Source organism: Corythoichthys intestinalis, chromosome 2, assembly GCF_030265065.1.
Source record: "Corythoichthys intestinalis isolate RoL2023-P3 chromosome 2, ASM3026506v1, whole genome shotgun sequence".
In the NCBI taxonomy this organism is placed as follows: Eukaryota; Metazoa; Chordata; class Actinopteri; order Syngnathiformes; family Syngnathidae; genus Corythoichthys; species Corythoichthys intestinalis.
Genome location: NC_080396.1, coordinates 7,834,658 through 7,848,389, shown reverse-complemented (window position 1 = coordinate 7,848,389; position 13,732 = coordinate 7,834,658). Strand labels below are relative to the sequence as shown.

At 40.0% G+C, this 13,732-nt stretch overlaps 1 protein-coding gene across 4 annotated transcripts in view; it reads left to right on the top strand.

The window, feature by feature from the left end:
• The window catches only part of zranb3 (zinc finger, RAN-binding domain containing 3), a 311,366-nt gene that overhangs the window by 92,606 nt on the left and 205,028 nt on the right, over positions 1-13,732 (top strand). For all 4 annotated transcript variants that reach the window (XM_057819173.1, XM_057819181.1, XM_057819189.1 and 1 more), the window contains one exon: positions 12,173-12,292. In XM_057819173.1, the coding sequence (XP_057675156.1) occupies positions 12,173-12,292 (120 nt within the window). The remainder of the gene's footprint in view (positions 1-12,172; positions 12,293-13,732) is intronic.

Here is a 13,732-nt window from a genome sequence, read left to right as displayed (position 1 = left end):
TAGGGCTCAATTTAGCCCCGCATTGGAACTCTTTACAAGCCAAAAGCCATCTCATCTATCTCCAAGCATCCCTAGTCGCTACTTGACTAATTTTCCAAATTTAATGATGAAAGTAAGTTGTAAATTCCTGTGGGTTCATTAAAATGGCAAATCCAGCTGAACTGGGATGATCGGCATAGAATGGTCATGTTTCACTGCCGTTGACGACAATAGACTAGTTGAAATTGATAGGTCGTCAACTGTGGCGGACCAGGAGTGCAAAAATTAAGAAAAATAAAAAACAATAAATAATGAAATGTGTCATTAAAATGCTTTTATTTCAACACTTTATTTCTATATTTTTTCCCAAATCATATTAATTTATTTCTTTCACTTTTTAAAATTTCATATTTATTTAATTTTTGTAATTTATTTAATTTGTATTATTTGAACATGTATTTATTTCCATTTTTAATTTATTTTATTTCACTTTTATTTTAACCACCCGAACATTTATAGGTTTTCATATTTTGATGAGCATAGCATGCAAAAAATGACAGAAGGGGGAAAATAAATAAGTGAACCCTCTGCCTAAGGAGACTTAAAGAGCAATTGAAACCAAGTTTTACCAAACAATTTAAGTCAGGTGTGTAACCAATCACTGATGAGTGGTTTAAAGCTGCCCTGCCCACGATAAAACACACACCTGGTAAGCACTGTCTTAATGAGAAGCATTGTCTGATGCGCATCATGGCTCGGTCAAAAAAGCTGTTGAAGACCTGCAGTCATGGATTGCTGATTTGTAAAGGTTATCGATATGCTCCTGCCAAGAATCGACATATCGTTTTAAAAAGGTGTCAATGTTAAAAAATAAAAAAAACAACAAGGGACCAACAAGTTGCTACCAAAATCTTCCACCATAATAGTGTCTCAGGTAACTAAGGCTGCCATTGACGGTGCTCGACGCCCAATCCATTTAGACTGCGAACGTTCGTTCATTCAAAATAGGGCTTCAGCTATCGATTATTCTAGGAGTCGATTAATCAATGAACTATTTAGTTCGAATATTCGAGTAATGGGATAAGGAACATAAAAAATTTTACCTGAGCTGAGCCTCACACGGTGTGTACATATATATATGGCGTAAAACACTAAGGTGACTTGAAGTTCCGCTCCGAGACCCCCAATTTAGCCAACTTTCAAAATTGTCCGATATGCATGTGTGATACGTCATTGGAAAGCTTAAAATCTCAATTTTCTGGGGGAAGAAAAATTTTGAGCAGGAGGACATTTTTAAAAAAAGAATATTTTTAAACAGCAAAACCCTATCTGGAGGTGAGAGCACGCGAGAACAGAATTACAGACGCCATGACTTTAACGAGCTATTATCGCGTACCTACTTTGTTTCGATCCAAAAACTCCATGTAGCATGTATCACCGAGTGTCAAGACACAGCTGTGAATGGCCACTGCCGGATTTGGGGGGAATTTTAAGGGTGAAACATGGTAATATAACAAGGGCCGCGATGCAGAAATCACAGACATCAAGGAGTGGTCGAGATTTTCTTTTTCATATATTTACCCTTTTAAACGTTTTTTTCCCCCATTTTTCTTTGTTTGGATCAATTATTTATCATCTAAATTATTGGGGAAAATGCGACAGTAATGAAAAAAAATACAATTAAGAGATAGTTATGAGATATCTGTGACTTTTTTACAGACGCCAATTTTTTCATTGTGACGTAATTTGTTTAAAAGATTAAAATATGCGAGTGAATAATTTTTTAAAGTTTTTTTTTTTTTTTTTTAAACTAAATATTAGACATCAATGAACAATTCTAAGCTAAAAATGACAGACATTTCAATTCATAAATACCATTACTTACCTTCTTTTTATGGCTAGGTTGAAACCAAAACGGTTGCGCGACGTCTGTAAATGGGGGTTTTCAGGGTAAAACTGACAAATTAAAAATAGTTCGGGGGCTGATCGCACCATGAATGTGCTATGCCAGCATATAGACACATTGTTCTATCAAACACAACAGTTGTTTTGGCTTAAAATACAGCAGTTTATTTTCAATAGAGGTGCAAGAGCAGAAACTGCTTTTTCAGCCTTGTCTGTGTTTTCCGCCATATATAATATTAAAAAAAGAGGATCTATGTACAACAAAAGAACATATATATGTATATACAGTGGGGAGAACAAGTATTTGATACACTGCCGATTTTGCTGGTTTTCCCACTTGCAAGCCATATTGAGGTCTGTAATTTGTTTCATAAGTTCTCTTCAACTGTGAGGGACGGAATCTAATACAAAAATCCAGAAAATCACATTGTATATTTTTTAAAGAATACATTTGTATTTAACTGCATGAAATGAGTATTTGATACATTACCAACTAGTAAATATTTCGGCTCTTAGTTCTTTTTTAAGAACCCCTTCCTGTTTTCCAGTCTTTACCGGAAGTAACTGCACCTGTTTTGAACTTGTTACCTGTATAAAAGACACCTGTTCACATGCTCAAACAAACAAACTCCAACCTCTCCACAATGGCCAAGACCAAAGAGCTGTGTAAGGACATCAGGGATAAAATAATAGACCTGCACACGGCTGGGGTGGGCTACAGGAAAATAAGCAAGCAGAGAAGGTAACAACTGTTGGAGCGATTATTAGAAAATGGAAGAAGTTCAAGTTGACGGTCAGTCTGCCTCGTTCTGGGGCTCCATGCAAGATCTCACCTCGTGGGGCATCACTGATCATGAAGAAGGTGAGGGATCAGCCCAGAACTACACGGCAGGACCTGGTCAATGACTTGAAGAGAGCTGGAACCACAGTCTCGAAGAAAACCATCGGAAACACATTAAGCCGTCATGGATTAAAATCCTACAACGCACGCAAGGTCCCGCTGCTGAAGCCAGTGCATGTCCAGACACATCTGAAGTTTGCCACTGATCATCTGGATGATCCAGAGGAGCAATGGGAGAAGGTCATGTGGTCGGATGAGACCAAAATTGAACATTTTGGTCTAAACTCGGCTCGTCATGTTTGGAGGAAAAAGAAGGATGAGTACAACCCCAAGAACACCATCCCAGCCGTGAAACATGGAGGAGGAAACATCATTTCTTGGGGCTGCTTCTCTGCCAAGGGTGCAGGACGACTGCACCGTATTGAGAGGAGGATGGATGGGGCTATGTAACGCCAGATCTTGGCTGACAACCTCCTTCCTTCAGTGAGAGCCCTGAAGATGGGTCGTGGCGGGGTCTCCCAGCATGACAACGACCCAAAGCACACAGCCAAGGCAACTAAAGAGTGGCTCTGTAAGAAGCATCTTAAGGTCCTGGAGTGGCCTAGCAAGTAACCAGATCTGAACCTGATAGAAAATCTATGGAGGGAGCTGAAAGTCCATGTTGCCCGGCAGCAGCCCCGAAACCTGAAGATCTGCATGGAGGAGTAGGCCAAAATCCCTGCTGCAGTGTGTGCAAACCTTGTCTACAGGAAACGTTTGGTATCTGTAATAGCAAACAAAGGTTTCTGTACCAAATATTAAGTTCGATTTTTGTGATGTATCAAATATTTATTTCATGCAATTAAATGCAAATTTATTATCTAAAAATCATACATGATTTTCTGTTTTTTTTGTATTAGATTCCGTCCCTCAGAGTTGAAGAGAACTTATGATACAAATTACAGACCTCTCTATGCTTTGCAAGTGGGAAAACCAGCAAAATCGGCAGTATATCAAATTCTTGTTCTCCCCACTGTATATATATTTTTTTTAAAAATCTATGTACAACAAAAGAAATATTGGCTAACTTACATAGCAAAAGTCCGCCAGTTTAAATGCTGTAAAATGTTAACGCTTTTTTACAATGCTCTTAACAAATGGCTCAGACACATATTACCACCAAAATATGGCTAAATATACCTTTAAACTAAATTACGAACATTAAAAAAAAAACATCAGCTCAAACAAAAACTTATGCTGGTCTTAACGGGAGCAGATGGATTCAGCCATGTGAAATGAGGTAGACGAGAGGGCCGTGTAGCCACCCAAATCAATAAAAATAAAGGCAAACACTTTCAAAGCAAACTATTACATCGCAACTTTAATTAAATGAATACTCAAAGCAGCAAAATTTAATTTGAAGCTTTTTTTTTCCTAATCGAATATTCGAGTTAATCGATTAATTGTTGCAGCGCTAATTCAAAACCAGAGCATTCGTGGTCATTCTGTCCGATTTTCGGGGAAGTAACTGAAAATCAACAGGTACAGTGCCTTGCAAAAGTATTCGGCCCCCTTGAATCTTGCAACCTTTCGCCACATTTCAGGCTTCAAACATAAAGATATGAAATTTAATTTTTTTGTCAAGAATCAACAACAAGTGGGACACAATCGTGAAGTGGAACAACATTTATTGGATAATTTAAACTTTTTTAACAAATAAATACTGAAAAGTGGGGCGTGCAATATTATTCGGCCCCTTTACTTTCAGTGCAGCAAACTCACTCCAGAAGTTCAGTGAGGATCTCTGAATGATCCGATGTTGTCCTAAATGACCGATGATGATAAATAGAATCCACCTGTGTGTAATCAAGTCTCCGTATAAATGCACCTGCTCAGTGATAGTCTCAGGGTTCTGTTTAAAGTGCAGAGAGCATTATGAAAACCAAGGAACACACCAGGCAGGTCCGAGATACTGTTGTGGAGAAGTTTAAAGCCGGATTTGGATACAAAAAGATTTCCCAAGCTTTAAACATCTCAAGGAGCACTGAGCAAGCCATCATATTGAAATGGAAGGAGCATCAGACCACTGCAAATCTACCAAGACCCGGCCGTCCTTCCAAACTTTCTTCTCAAACAAGGAGAAAACTGATCAGAGATGCAGCCAAGAGGCCCATGATCACTCTGGATGAACTGCAGAGATCTACAGCTGAGGTGGGAGAGTCTGTCCATAGGACAACAATCAGTCGTACACTGCACAAATCTGGCCTTTTTGGAAGAGTGGCAAGAAGAAAGCCATTTCTCAAAGATATCCATAAAAAGTCTCGTTTAAAGTTTGCCACAAGCCAACTGGGAGACACACCAAACATGTGGAAGAAGGTGCTCTGGTCAGATGAAACCAAAATTGAACTTTTTGGCCACAATGCAAAACGATATGTTTGGCGTAAAAACAACACATCTCATCACCCTGAACACACCATCCCCACTGTCAAACATGGTGGTGGCAGCATCATGGTTTGGGCCTGCTTTTCTTCATCAGGGACAGGGAAGATGGTTAAAATTGACGGGAAGATGGATGCAGCCAAATACAGGAACATTCTGGAAGAAAACCTGTTGGTATCTGCACAAGACCTGAGACTGGGACGGAGATTTATCTTCCAACAGGACAATGATCCAAAACAAAGCCAAATCTACAATGGAATGGTTAAAAAATAAACGTATCCAGGTGTTAGAATGGCCAAGTCAAAGTCCAGACCTGAATCCAATCGAGAATCTGTGGAAAGAGCTGAAGACTGCTGTTCACAAACACTCTCCATCCAACCTCACTGAGCTCGAGCTGTTTTGCAAGGAAGAATGGGCAAGAATGTCAGTCTCTCGATGTGCAAAACTGATAGAAACATACCCCAAGCGACTTGCAGCTGTAATTGGAGCAAAAGGTGGCGCTACAAAGTATTAACGCAAGGGGGCCGAATAATATTGCACGCTCGCCCCACTTTTCAGTTTTTTATTTGTTAAAAAAGTTTAAATTATCCAATAAATTTTGTTCCACTTCGCGATTGTGTCCCACTTGTTGTTGATTCTTGACAAAAAATTAAAATTTTATATCTTTATGTTTGAAGCCTGAAATGTGGCGTAAGGTTGCAAGGTTCAAGGGGGCCGAATACTTTTGCAAGGCACTGTAAATAAACTTAAATGGCCCAAAACGACCTCATTGCCTGGCATTGGCTGCCAATGGCCATAGACGTTCAATCCGTTTGAAGTGGGAGGGATGGCAGCGAATGAACAAACGTTCATTCGCTGCCACCCTCCCAGTTCAAATGGATTGGACGTCTACTAGTGATAAACTCATTCCAATTCGCGCCAGAAGCTTGTTTTTCTGTTTATTAGTTGTTTGTAGAATATATAGAATGATTTCCTGACCAATGTATCTATAATCGTTGTATCGCCTTATCGTCAGATCATTATCGTGAGCTTTTAATCGGAAATCGTATCGTATCATGAGGTAACAAGAGGTTCCCACTCCTATTTGGGACACTGAAGCAATTAAAAATAGAACGTTTTTATACTTTTTGGGAGCAAATGAGTTAAAATATGAAAACCTATGAATGTTTGGGTGGTTTTAGTTAAAGCAGACAGTTTTTTCATCAGTGCGATTTTGACAAAAATCAGATCACAGTTGATGGTGATTTTTGCAGAAATGTGAGGAATTCCAAAATGTTTACACCACTTTGTTCATCAGTGGTTATACTTTTTTTTTTTTTTTTTTTTTAAACAATAATGGTGCATATCAGCAATAATTGACGATACAATATATCACCCACTAAAATTGGTTATCGCGATCGGCCTAGTTTCAGTGTTACAACTGTAATATGCAAAAGTTATGGTCCGCTAACTGGAAAAGCAGTTCATTTTTAAACCGGCTCGGGTTTATCATGTCAATAAGTTAAGCTACACTGTTTGGTTCCTCTCCACATTTAGATTGTTAGCCCTGGCGGCGGTCTGCGCTTGACCAAGTGCCATTTCTGAGTTCCTCTATTGCTTTTAGACCATGACACACTTTCAGTACCTTAGAGGATTTTTTTTTTTTTTAATCATCGGGCGGGATGTAGAACGGTGAATATCACTTTTATGTCACTATGACAAGCAACATGGCCCCTGCCTGCCTGCCTGCCTGCCTGCCTGCCTGGCTGCCAGTCCTCCTGGCAACGCTGATGCCAAAAAATCTTTGGGGTATTTTTATTGCATTACCCGCCAAGCATCTGCTCCCAATTACCCAGAGAGGACAGCTCTGATGCCGGACTTTAAAGCGAGCTAACGGCCCGCTTCAGACAGTTGAGAAGTTTGTGCACTAATTAAACTCAGTGGAAAGGAGCAAGCATAACCAAGCCATCAGTAATGAGAACCTCCCTCCCTCCCCTCGCTAGAAGAGGGTCAGCAGACCTGGTGAAGTGATTTATTATCAGGACCACTGACTAATTATCAGCAAGGCAAAGCAGACATTCTCGTATGCCAGAGAAGGCGTCATGGCTTCCGAGGTTGTCAGGTCGCAGGAGGTATCTAGATTGTACAGGTGGGATTTAACTTCACCGAAAAAAATTCAATTGTACAGGGAGAGTTCTGTTAGACTCAAATAAACCCTAAATATACTCTACTAGTTGGCAACTTGGTGTAATATCAAATGCCTCATGAGCCAAGCCTGGATGATACACTTCTATTGGCGCATTTACAGTGGGGAGAACAAGTATTTGATACACTGCCGATTTTGCTGGTTTTCCCACTTACATAGCATGTAGAGGTCTGTAATTTGTATCATAAGTTCTCTTCAACTGTGAGGGACGGAATCTAATACAAAAAAACAGAAAATCACGTTGTACGATTTTTAAATAATAAATTTGCATTTAATTGCATGAAATAAGTATTTGATACATCACAAAAATCGAACTTAATATTTGGTTCAGAAACCTTTGTTTGCTATTACAGATACCAAACATTTCCCATAGTCCATGACAAGGTTTGCACACACTGCAGCAGGGATTTTGGCCCACTTCTCCATGCAGATCTTCTCCAGAGCCTTCAGGTTTCGGGGCTGCTGCCGGGCAACACGGACTTTCAGCTCCCTCCATAGATTTTCTATCGGGTTCAGATCTGGTGACTGGCTAGGCCACTCCAGGACCTTCAGATGCTTCTTATGGAGCCACTCTTTAGTTGCCTTGGCTGTGTGCTTTGGGTCGTTGTCATGCTGGAAGACCCAGTCACGACCCATCTTCAGGGCTCTCACTGAAGGAAGGAGGTTGTCAACCAAGATCTGGCGATACATAGCCCCATCCATCCTCCCCTCAATACGGTGCAGTCGTCCTGTACCCTTGGCAGAGAAGCAGCCCCAAAAAATGATGTTTCCTCCTCCATGTTTCACGGTTGGGATGGTGTTCTTGGGGTTGTACTCATCCTTCGTTTTCCTCCAGACACGACGAGCCGAGTTTAGACCAAAAAGTTCCATTTTGGTCTCATCCGACCACATGACCTTCTCCAATTGCTCCTCTGGATCATCCAAATGGTCAGTGGCAAACTTCAGACGTGTCTGGACATGCACTGGCTTCAGCAGCGGGACCTTGCGTGCGCTGTAGGATTTTAATCCATGACGGCGTAATGTGTTTCCGATGGTTTTCTTCGAGACTGTGGTTCCAGCTCTCTTCAGGTCATTGACCAGGTCCTGCCGTGTAGTTCTGGGCTGATCCCTCACCTTCCTCATGATCAGTGATGCCCCACGAGGTGAGATCTTGCATGGAGCCCCAGAACGAGGCAGATTGACCGTCAACTTGAACTTCTTCCATTTTCTAATAATCGCTCCAACAGTTGTTACCTTCTCTGCTTGCTTATTTTCCTGTAGCCCATCCCAGCCTTGTGCAGGTCTATTATTTTATCCCAGCTCTTTGGTCTTGGCCATTGTGGAGAGGTTGGAGTTTGTTTGTTTGAGCATGTGAACAGGTGTCTTTTATACAGGTAACAAGTTCAAACAGGTGCAGTTACTTCCGGTAATGTGTGGAGAACAGGAGGGGTTCTTAAAAAAGAATTAAGAGCCGAAATATTTACTAGTTGGTAATGTATCAAATACTTATTTCATGCAGTTAAATACAAATTTATTATTTAATAATTATACAATGTGATTTTCTGGATTTTTGTATTAGATTCCGTCCCTTGCAGTTGCTTATGATACAAATTACAGACCTCTACATGGCTTGCAAGTGGGAAAACCAGCAAAATCGGCATTGTATCAAATACTTGTTCTCCCCACTGTATCACTACACATGATAAAATACCTGGAGGCTACAGTTAACTGAGAATCACATGTTTTTTAAACTACAAGTTTCAAGCTGTCAGTCAAGGGTCACGGGTTAAACGGAAGCAAACAGGATGCTGTATTCAAGTTGCTGCTTGGACAATTTTCAGTTGCTCTGCAGTGTAAAAAAAAATCGTATTAGTCATACAAATTTAAGACGTTTTCTCAAAGCGACACTTGGGAACTTTCAGTTTTGGTTGATTTTAGTGGCGCAGGTGGACAAAAGCAATGGTGTTTGCCTTAAAGTACCTACGACAGGAGCAAAAAAAGTCTTAAATAGCATTATCATGTGAATTACCAGCAGAGCGGAACTTCAAGTCACCTGTTTTCCGCCATATATGACATTATCGCTTCGGGGAAAAGTACTTTTACTTTCTACTTGCAAAGCCAATTTTAAAGGAAGTACTTTTGTCCTTTTACTTGAGTAATTTTTTTCGTAGATACTAACTCTATTTTTCTGACTATAAGTCGCAGTTTTATTAATAGTTTGGCTGGGGGTGCGACTTATACTCAGGAGCGACTAATGTGAGAAATTATTAACACATTATGATATCATTTCACATGTTATTTTGGTGTTTTGGAGTGACACTGATGGGTTGGTAAACTTGTTAACATGTTCTTTATGCTATAGTTATCTGAATAACTCTTAACTCATTCACTCCCAGCCATTTTCACCGGAGCAAAGCCCTTCGCTGCCGGCCGTTTTACTGGATTTTGACTGATTTTGCAAGGCCAACAGAAAATTCTGTTCTATTGCTATATAAACTTGGAACCCACCAAAAGAAAGATTAGACTCTCTTCTTTTAGCAGAAAAAAAAAGTTAGTTCATATCGTTTCCCATTCTTTAGAAATCGGCATTAGAAAATAGCTTAGTTTGAGCAATTTTCCAATTTCTGATGAAAAAACTGAGAAACTGAGCTTTTTGTGAAAGCATACATTTCAAACATAACTTTTGACTTATACACAGCTATTTTTTGCTTTAGTTACATGATCCCAAACATCTGAATAATGGTTTCCTTTTACAAAATAAGATAAACAACAAGACAAATAGAGCTTTTGATAGCAAAGTAACAATTTATTTACACATAACTAACTGAAAGATGACGCTGTTGTGGCCGCGACACCCGGTTAAACTTTTCCCTCATCGCCGTCTGTCTCCTAAAGATTCATTTTTTTTTTGTCTCTGTGGGCTCTGCTCGCGAGCAGCAGTGTCTCAGTTAACTCTAAGGCTGCATTGACGGTGCTCGACGCCCAATCCATTTAGACTGGGAACGTTAGTTCATTCACAGTCATTATGTCCGATTTTCAGGGCATTTACAGGTCAGGAACTACACTTAAACCCCACCTGCTAACTAAACCCTGATCATGTAAAAGGAACAAAGAAAAGACAGCCACTAACCTAACTTCCTATGCTAAACAAAACAGGAGAAAACGGGTTGAACAGAAATGGCGACTTACCCCTACTTGCTTCAGTGCTCTTATTTAAAGTGGTGAACAAAAACGGTCCAATAACGAATAAACACAAAAGACCTCACAGAAAAAGCGGGAGTGTATTAAACTAGTGATCAAATGCAAACGAGAGTGAATGGCGAGCAAACAGCTGGCGAGAAGGACCGCGGCAGAATGCTGTCAAATGCGACCTCCTAGAGCGTTTACAGCGGCAGGTTTTTGAAGCTTGGCGCCTTTTTCCGTTGCCAATCAGCAGCGGCGGCGGCAGTTTGTCAGCGTCGATCAGCTTTCGTCATAGTGGGAGGGGAAGCAGCCAGCTGGTGGAGGTGACTATCAGCTGACTGGAAAAGTCTCAGAAAATTAACTATTAAACGGCCAGAGGCCGTCACACTTCCTGTTCATTTAAGGGCATTTACAGGTCATTTTCTGTTGAGGCTGAGTCACTGCCTATTCATTTCCAAGGTCATTTCTTGTTCTGTAACTCAAAATAAACAGGAAGAGACCCATAAAATGCCCCAAAATCAACAGGAAGTAACTGAAAATGAACAGGTAAATGACCTTAAATGGCTCAAAATTACTCATTGCCTGGCATTGGCTGCCACTGACGGCCAGAGACGTCCAATCCGTTTGAAGTGGGAGGGATGGCAGCGAATGAACGTTCATTCGCTGCCATCCCTCCCAGTTCAAACGGTTTGGATGTTTACTAATGATAAACTCATTCCAATTCACAGCAGAAGCTTGTTTTTCTGTTAATTAGTTGTTTGTAGAAAATCCTAGAATGATTTCCTGACTAAAGTACCGATAATCGTCGTATCGTCAGATCGTTATCGTGAGCTTTGTATCGCAAATCGTATCATGAGGTACAAAGAGGTTCCCACTCCTATTCAACATGTTGTTCACTATTGTATTTTATGACATATCTGTTCTATTTGTTGGATTTTATCAAGTAAATTTCCCCCAAAAATGCGACTTCGGTGCGACTTATGTTTTTTTTCCTCTTCGTTAGGCATTTTATGGCTGGTGCAACTTATATTCAGGTGCGACTTATACTCCGAAAAATACAGGAGTACTTTTACTTAATTGTTTGCCCCTGTATCTGTACTTTTACTTAAGTAAATAAAGTGAGTACTATATCCACCACTGTGGTTATGTCTCGAACAAAAACGCCTGCTCTGATTTTATGGCGCATTTTTTGACTGAGAACATGTTGGCCAGTGGAAAATGGAGGTGCTGAATCTCATAAAGTTTTATCTTCAACCATTTGTGACTAACATTAACACAGTTAAACTTGCCTGTAGATTAAAAATTAAACATTGTCCACCAATGTGAAACAATAATGACGTCATTTCAGTCTGACCGAGATGCTCTTTCTGAAATGCGTGCAACTCAGGATTCACACGGATCCGATTCATTTCTTTGCTAATCCCATGTTGAGAGCAGCACCCCAATCATATCTCTGAGTTGCAAGGTATCGATCCGCACTTGCTTTGTGTTCTCACTCTCTTTTTAAGTCCGGCTCTCTCGGCACTCAATAAAGAATTGATCACCTAGAGGATGCCGCTGTGATTAATTGACTTCCTCACTGATCTAGCCAATTCCTTCCTGTGAGGTCCAGCAGTGGATTGATAGATTCAGTGGCTCCCTTTAATCTGTGTCTATTTCTGTGCATGTGTCCACGCCGCTAGGCCGGAGCTGTGAAAGACTACATCAAAATGATGTTGGAGACAGAGCAACTCAAGTTCCTGGTTTTTGCCCACCACCTGACTATGCTGCAAGCCTGCACAGAGGCTGCCATTGAGGCCAAGGTAATCTTTTATCAAGTGACTGTTTTTGGTAGTAAGAAAATATCTACACTCACGGCACGCCGTGTCAGCTGGGGGGCTGCGGCGGCAGCCTGTAGCCCGGGTGGGCAGACGGGGTTGGGGACGGGCGTGGGGTTGGTGGTGCGTCCCCTCTTGCCATCCCCGAGGGCCGGTAGATGGGCGCGTGGATTCCGGGGGGGGGGGGGTCGAGGGCTCCTTTGCTGGGCTGCAGGAGGAGGGATGGGCTTTTTTATATTAAATTTTATATTAAAACCCCTCTTAATGTTTTCGTTTTAATAAAATTTGTGAAATTTTCAATCAAAAAATAAACTAGTAGCCCGCCATTGTTGATGTCAATAATTACTTACACAATGCTCATGGGTGCTGAAGCCTATAAAATCAGTCGCACCCAAGCGCCAGCAGAGGGCAACAAAACTCCGTAAAACATAACAAGTACACATTTCACTGTCCTGTCATTTTAATCTGTTTGAGAGGGGCATTTGTGCGTTAATTGCGTCAAATATTTTAATGTGATTAATTAAAAAAAATAATTAACGCCCGTTAATGCGATAATTTTGACAGTCCTAAGATATATAGTATACAGTGGGGAGAACAAGTATTTGATACACCGCCAATGGGAAAACCCATTGGCGGTGTATCAAATACTTGTTCTCCCCACTGTATATATATATAAATATATATATATATATATATATACACACACACACACACACATATATATGTGTGTATATATATATATATATATATATATATATATATATTAGGGCTGTCAAAATTATCGCGTTAACGGGCGTTAATTAATTTTTTAAATTAATCCCGTTAAAAAATTTGACGCAATTAACGCACTTGGCCCAGCTCAGACAGATTTAAATGACAGAGGAGTGAAAGGCCCACTTGTTAATTGTGTTTGGCGGAGTTTTGCTGCCCTCTGCTGGCGCTTGGGTGCGACTGATTTTATAGTGTAAGTAATTATTGCCATCTACAATGGCGGGCTACAAGTTTATTTTTTGATTGAAAATTTTACAAATTTTATTAAAACGAAAACATTAAGAGGGGTTTTAATATAAAATTTCTATAACTTGTACTAACATTTTTCATAAAGAACTACAAGTCTTTCTATCCATGGATCACTTTAACAGAATGTTAATAATGTTAATGTTGATTTATTGTTATAATAAACAAATACAGTACTTATGTACCATATGTTTAATGTATATATCCATCTTGTGTTTTATCTTTCCATTCCAACAATAATTTACAGAAAAATATGGCATATTATATAGATGGTTTGAATTGCGATTAATTGTGATTAATTACGATTAATTAATTTTTAAGCTGTAATTAACTCGATTAAAATTTTTAATCGTTTGACAGCCCTAATATATATATATATATATATATATATACTCACCGACCACTTTA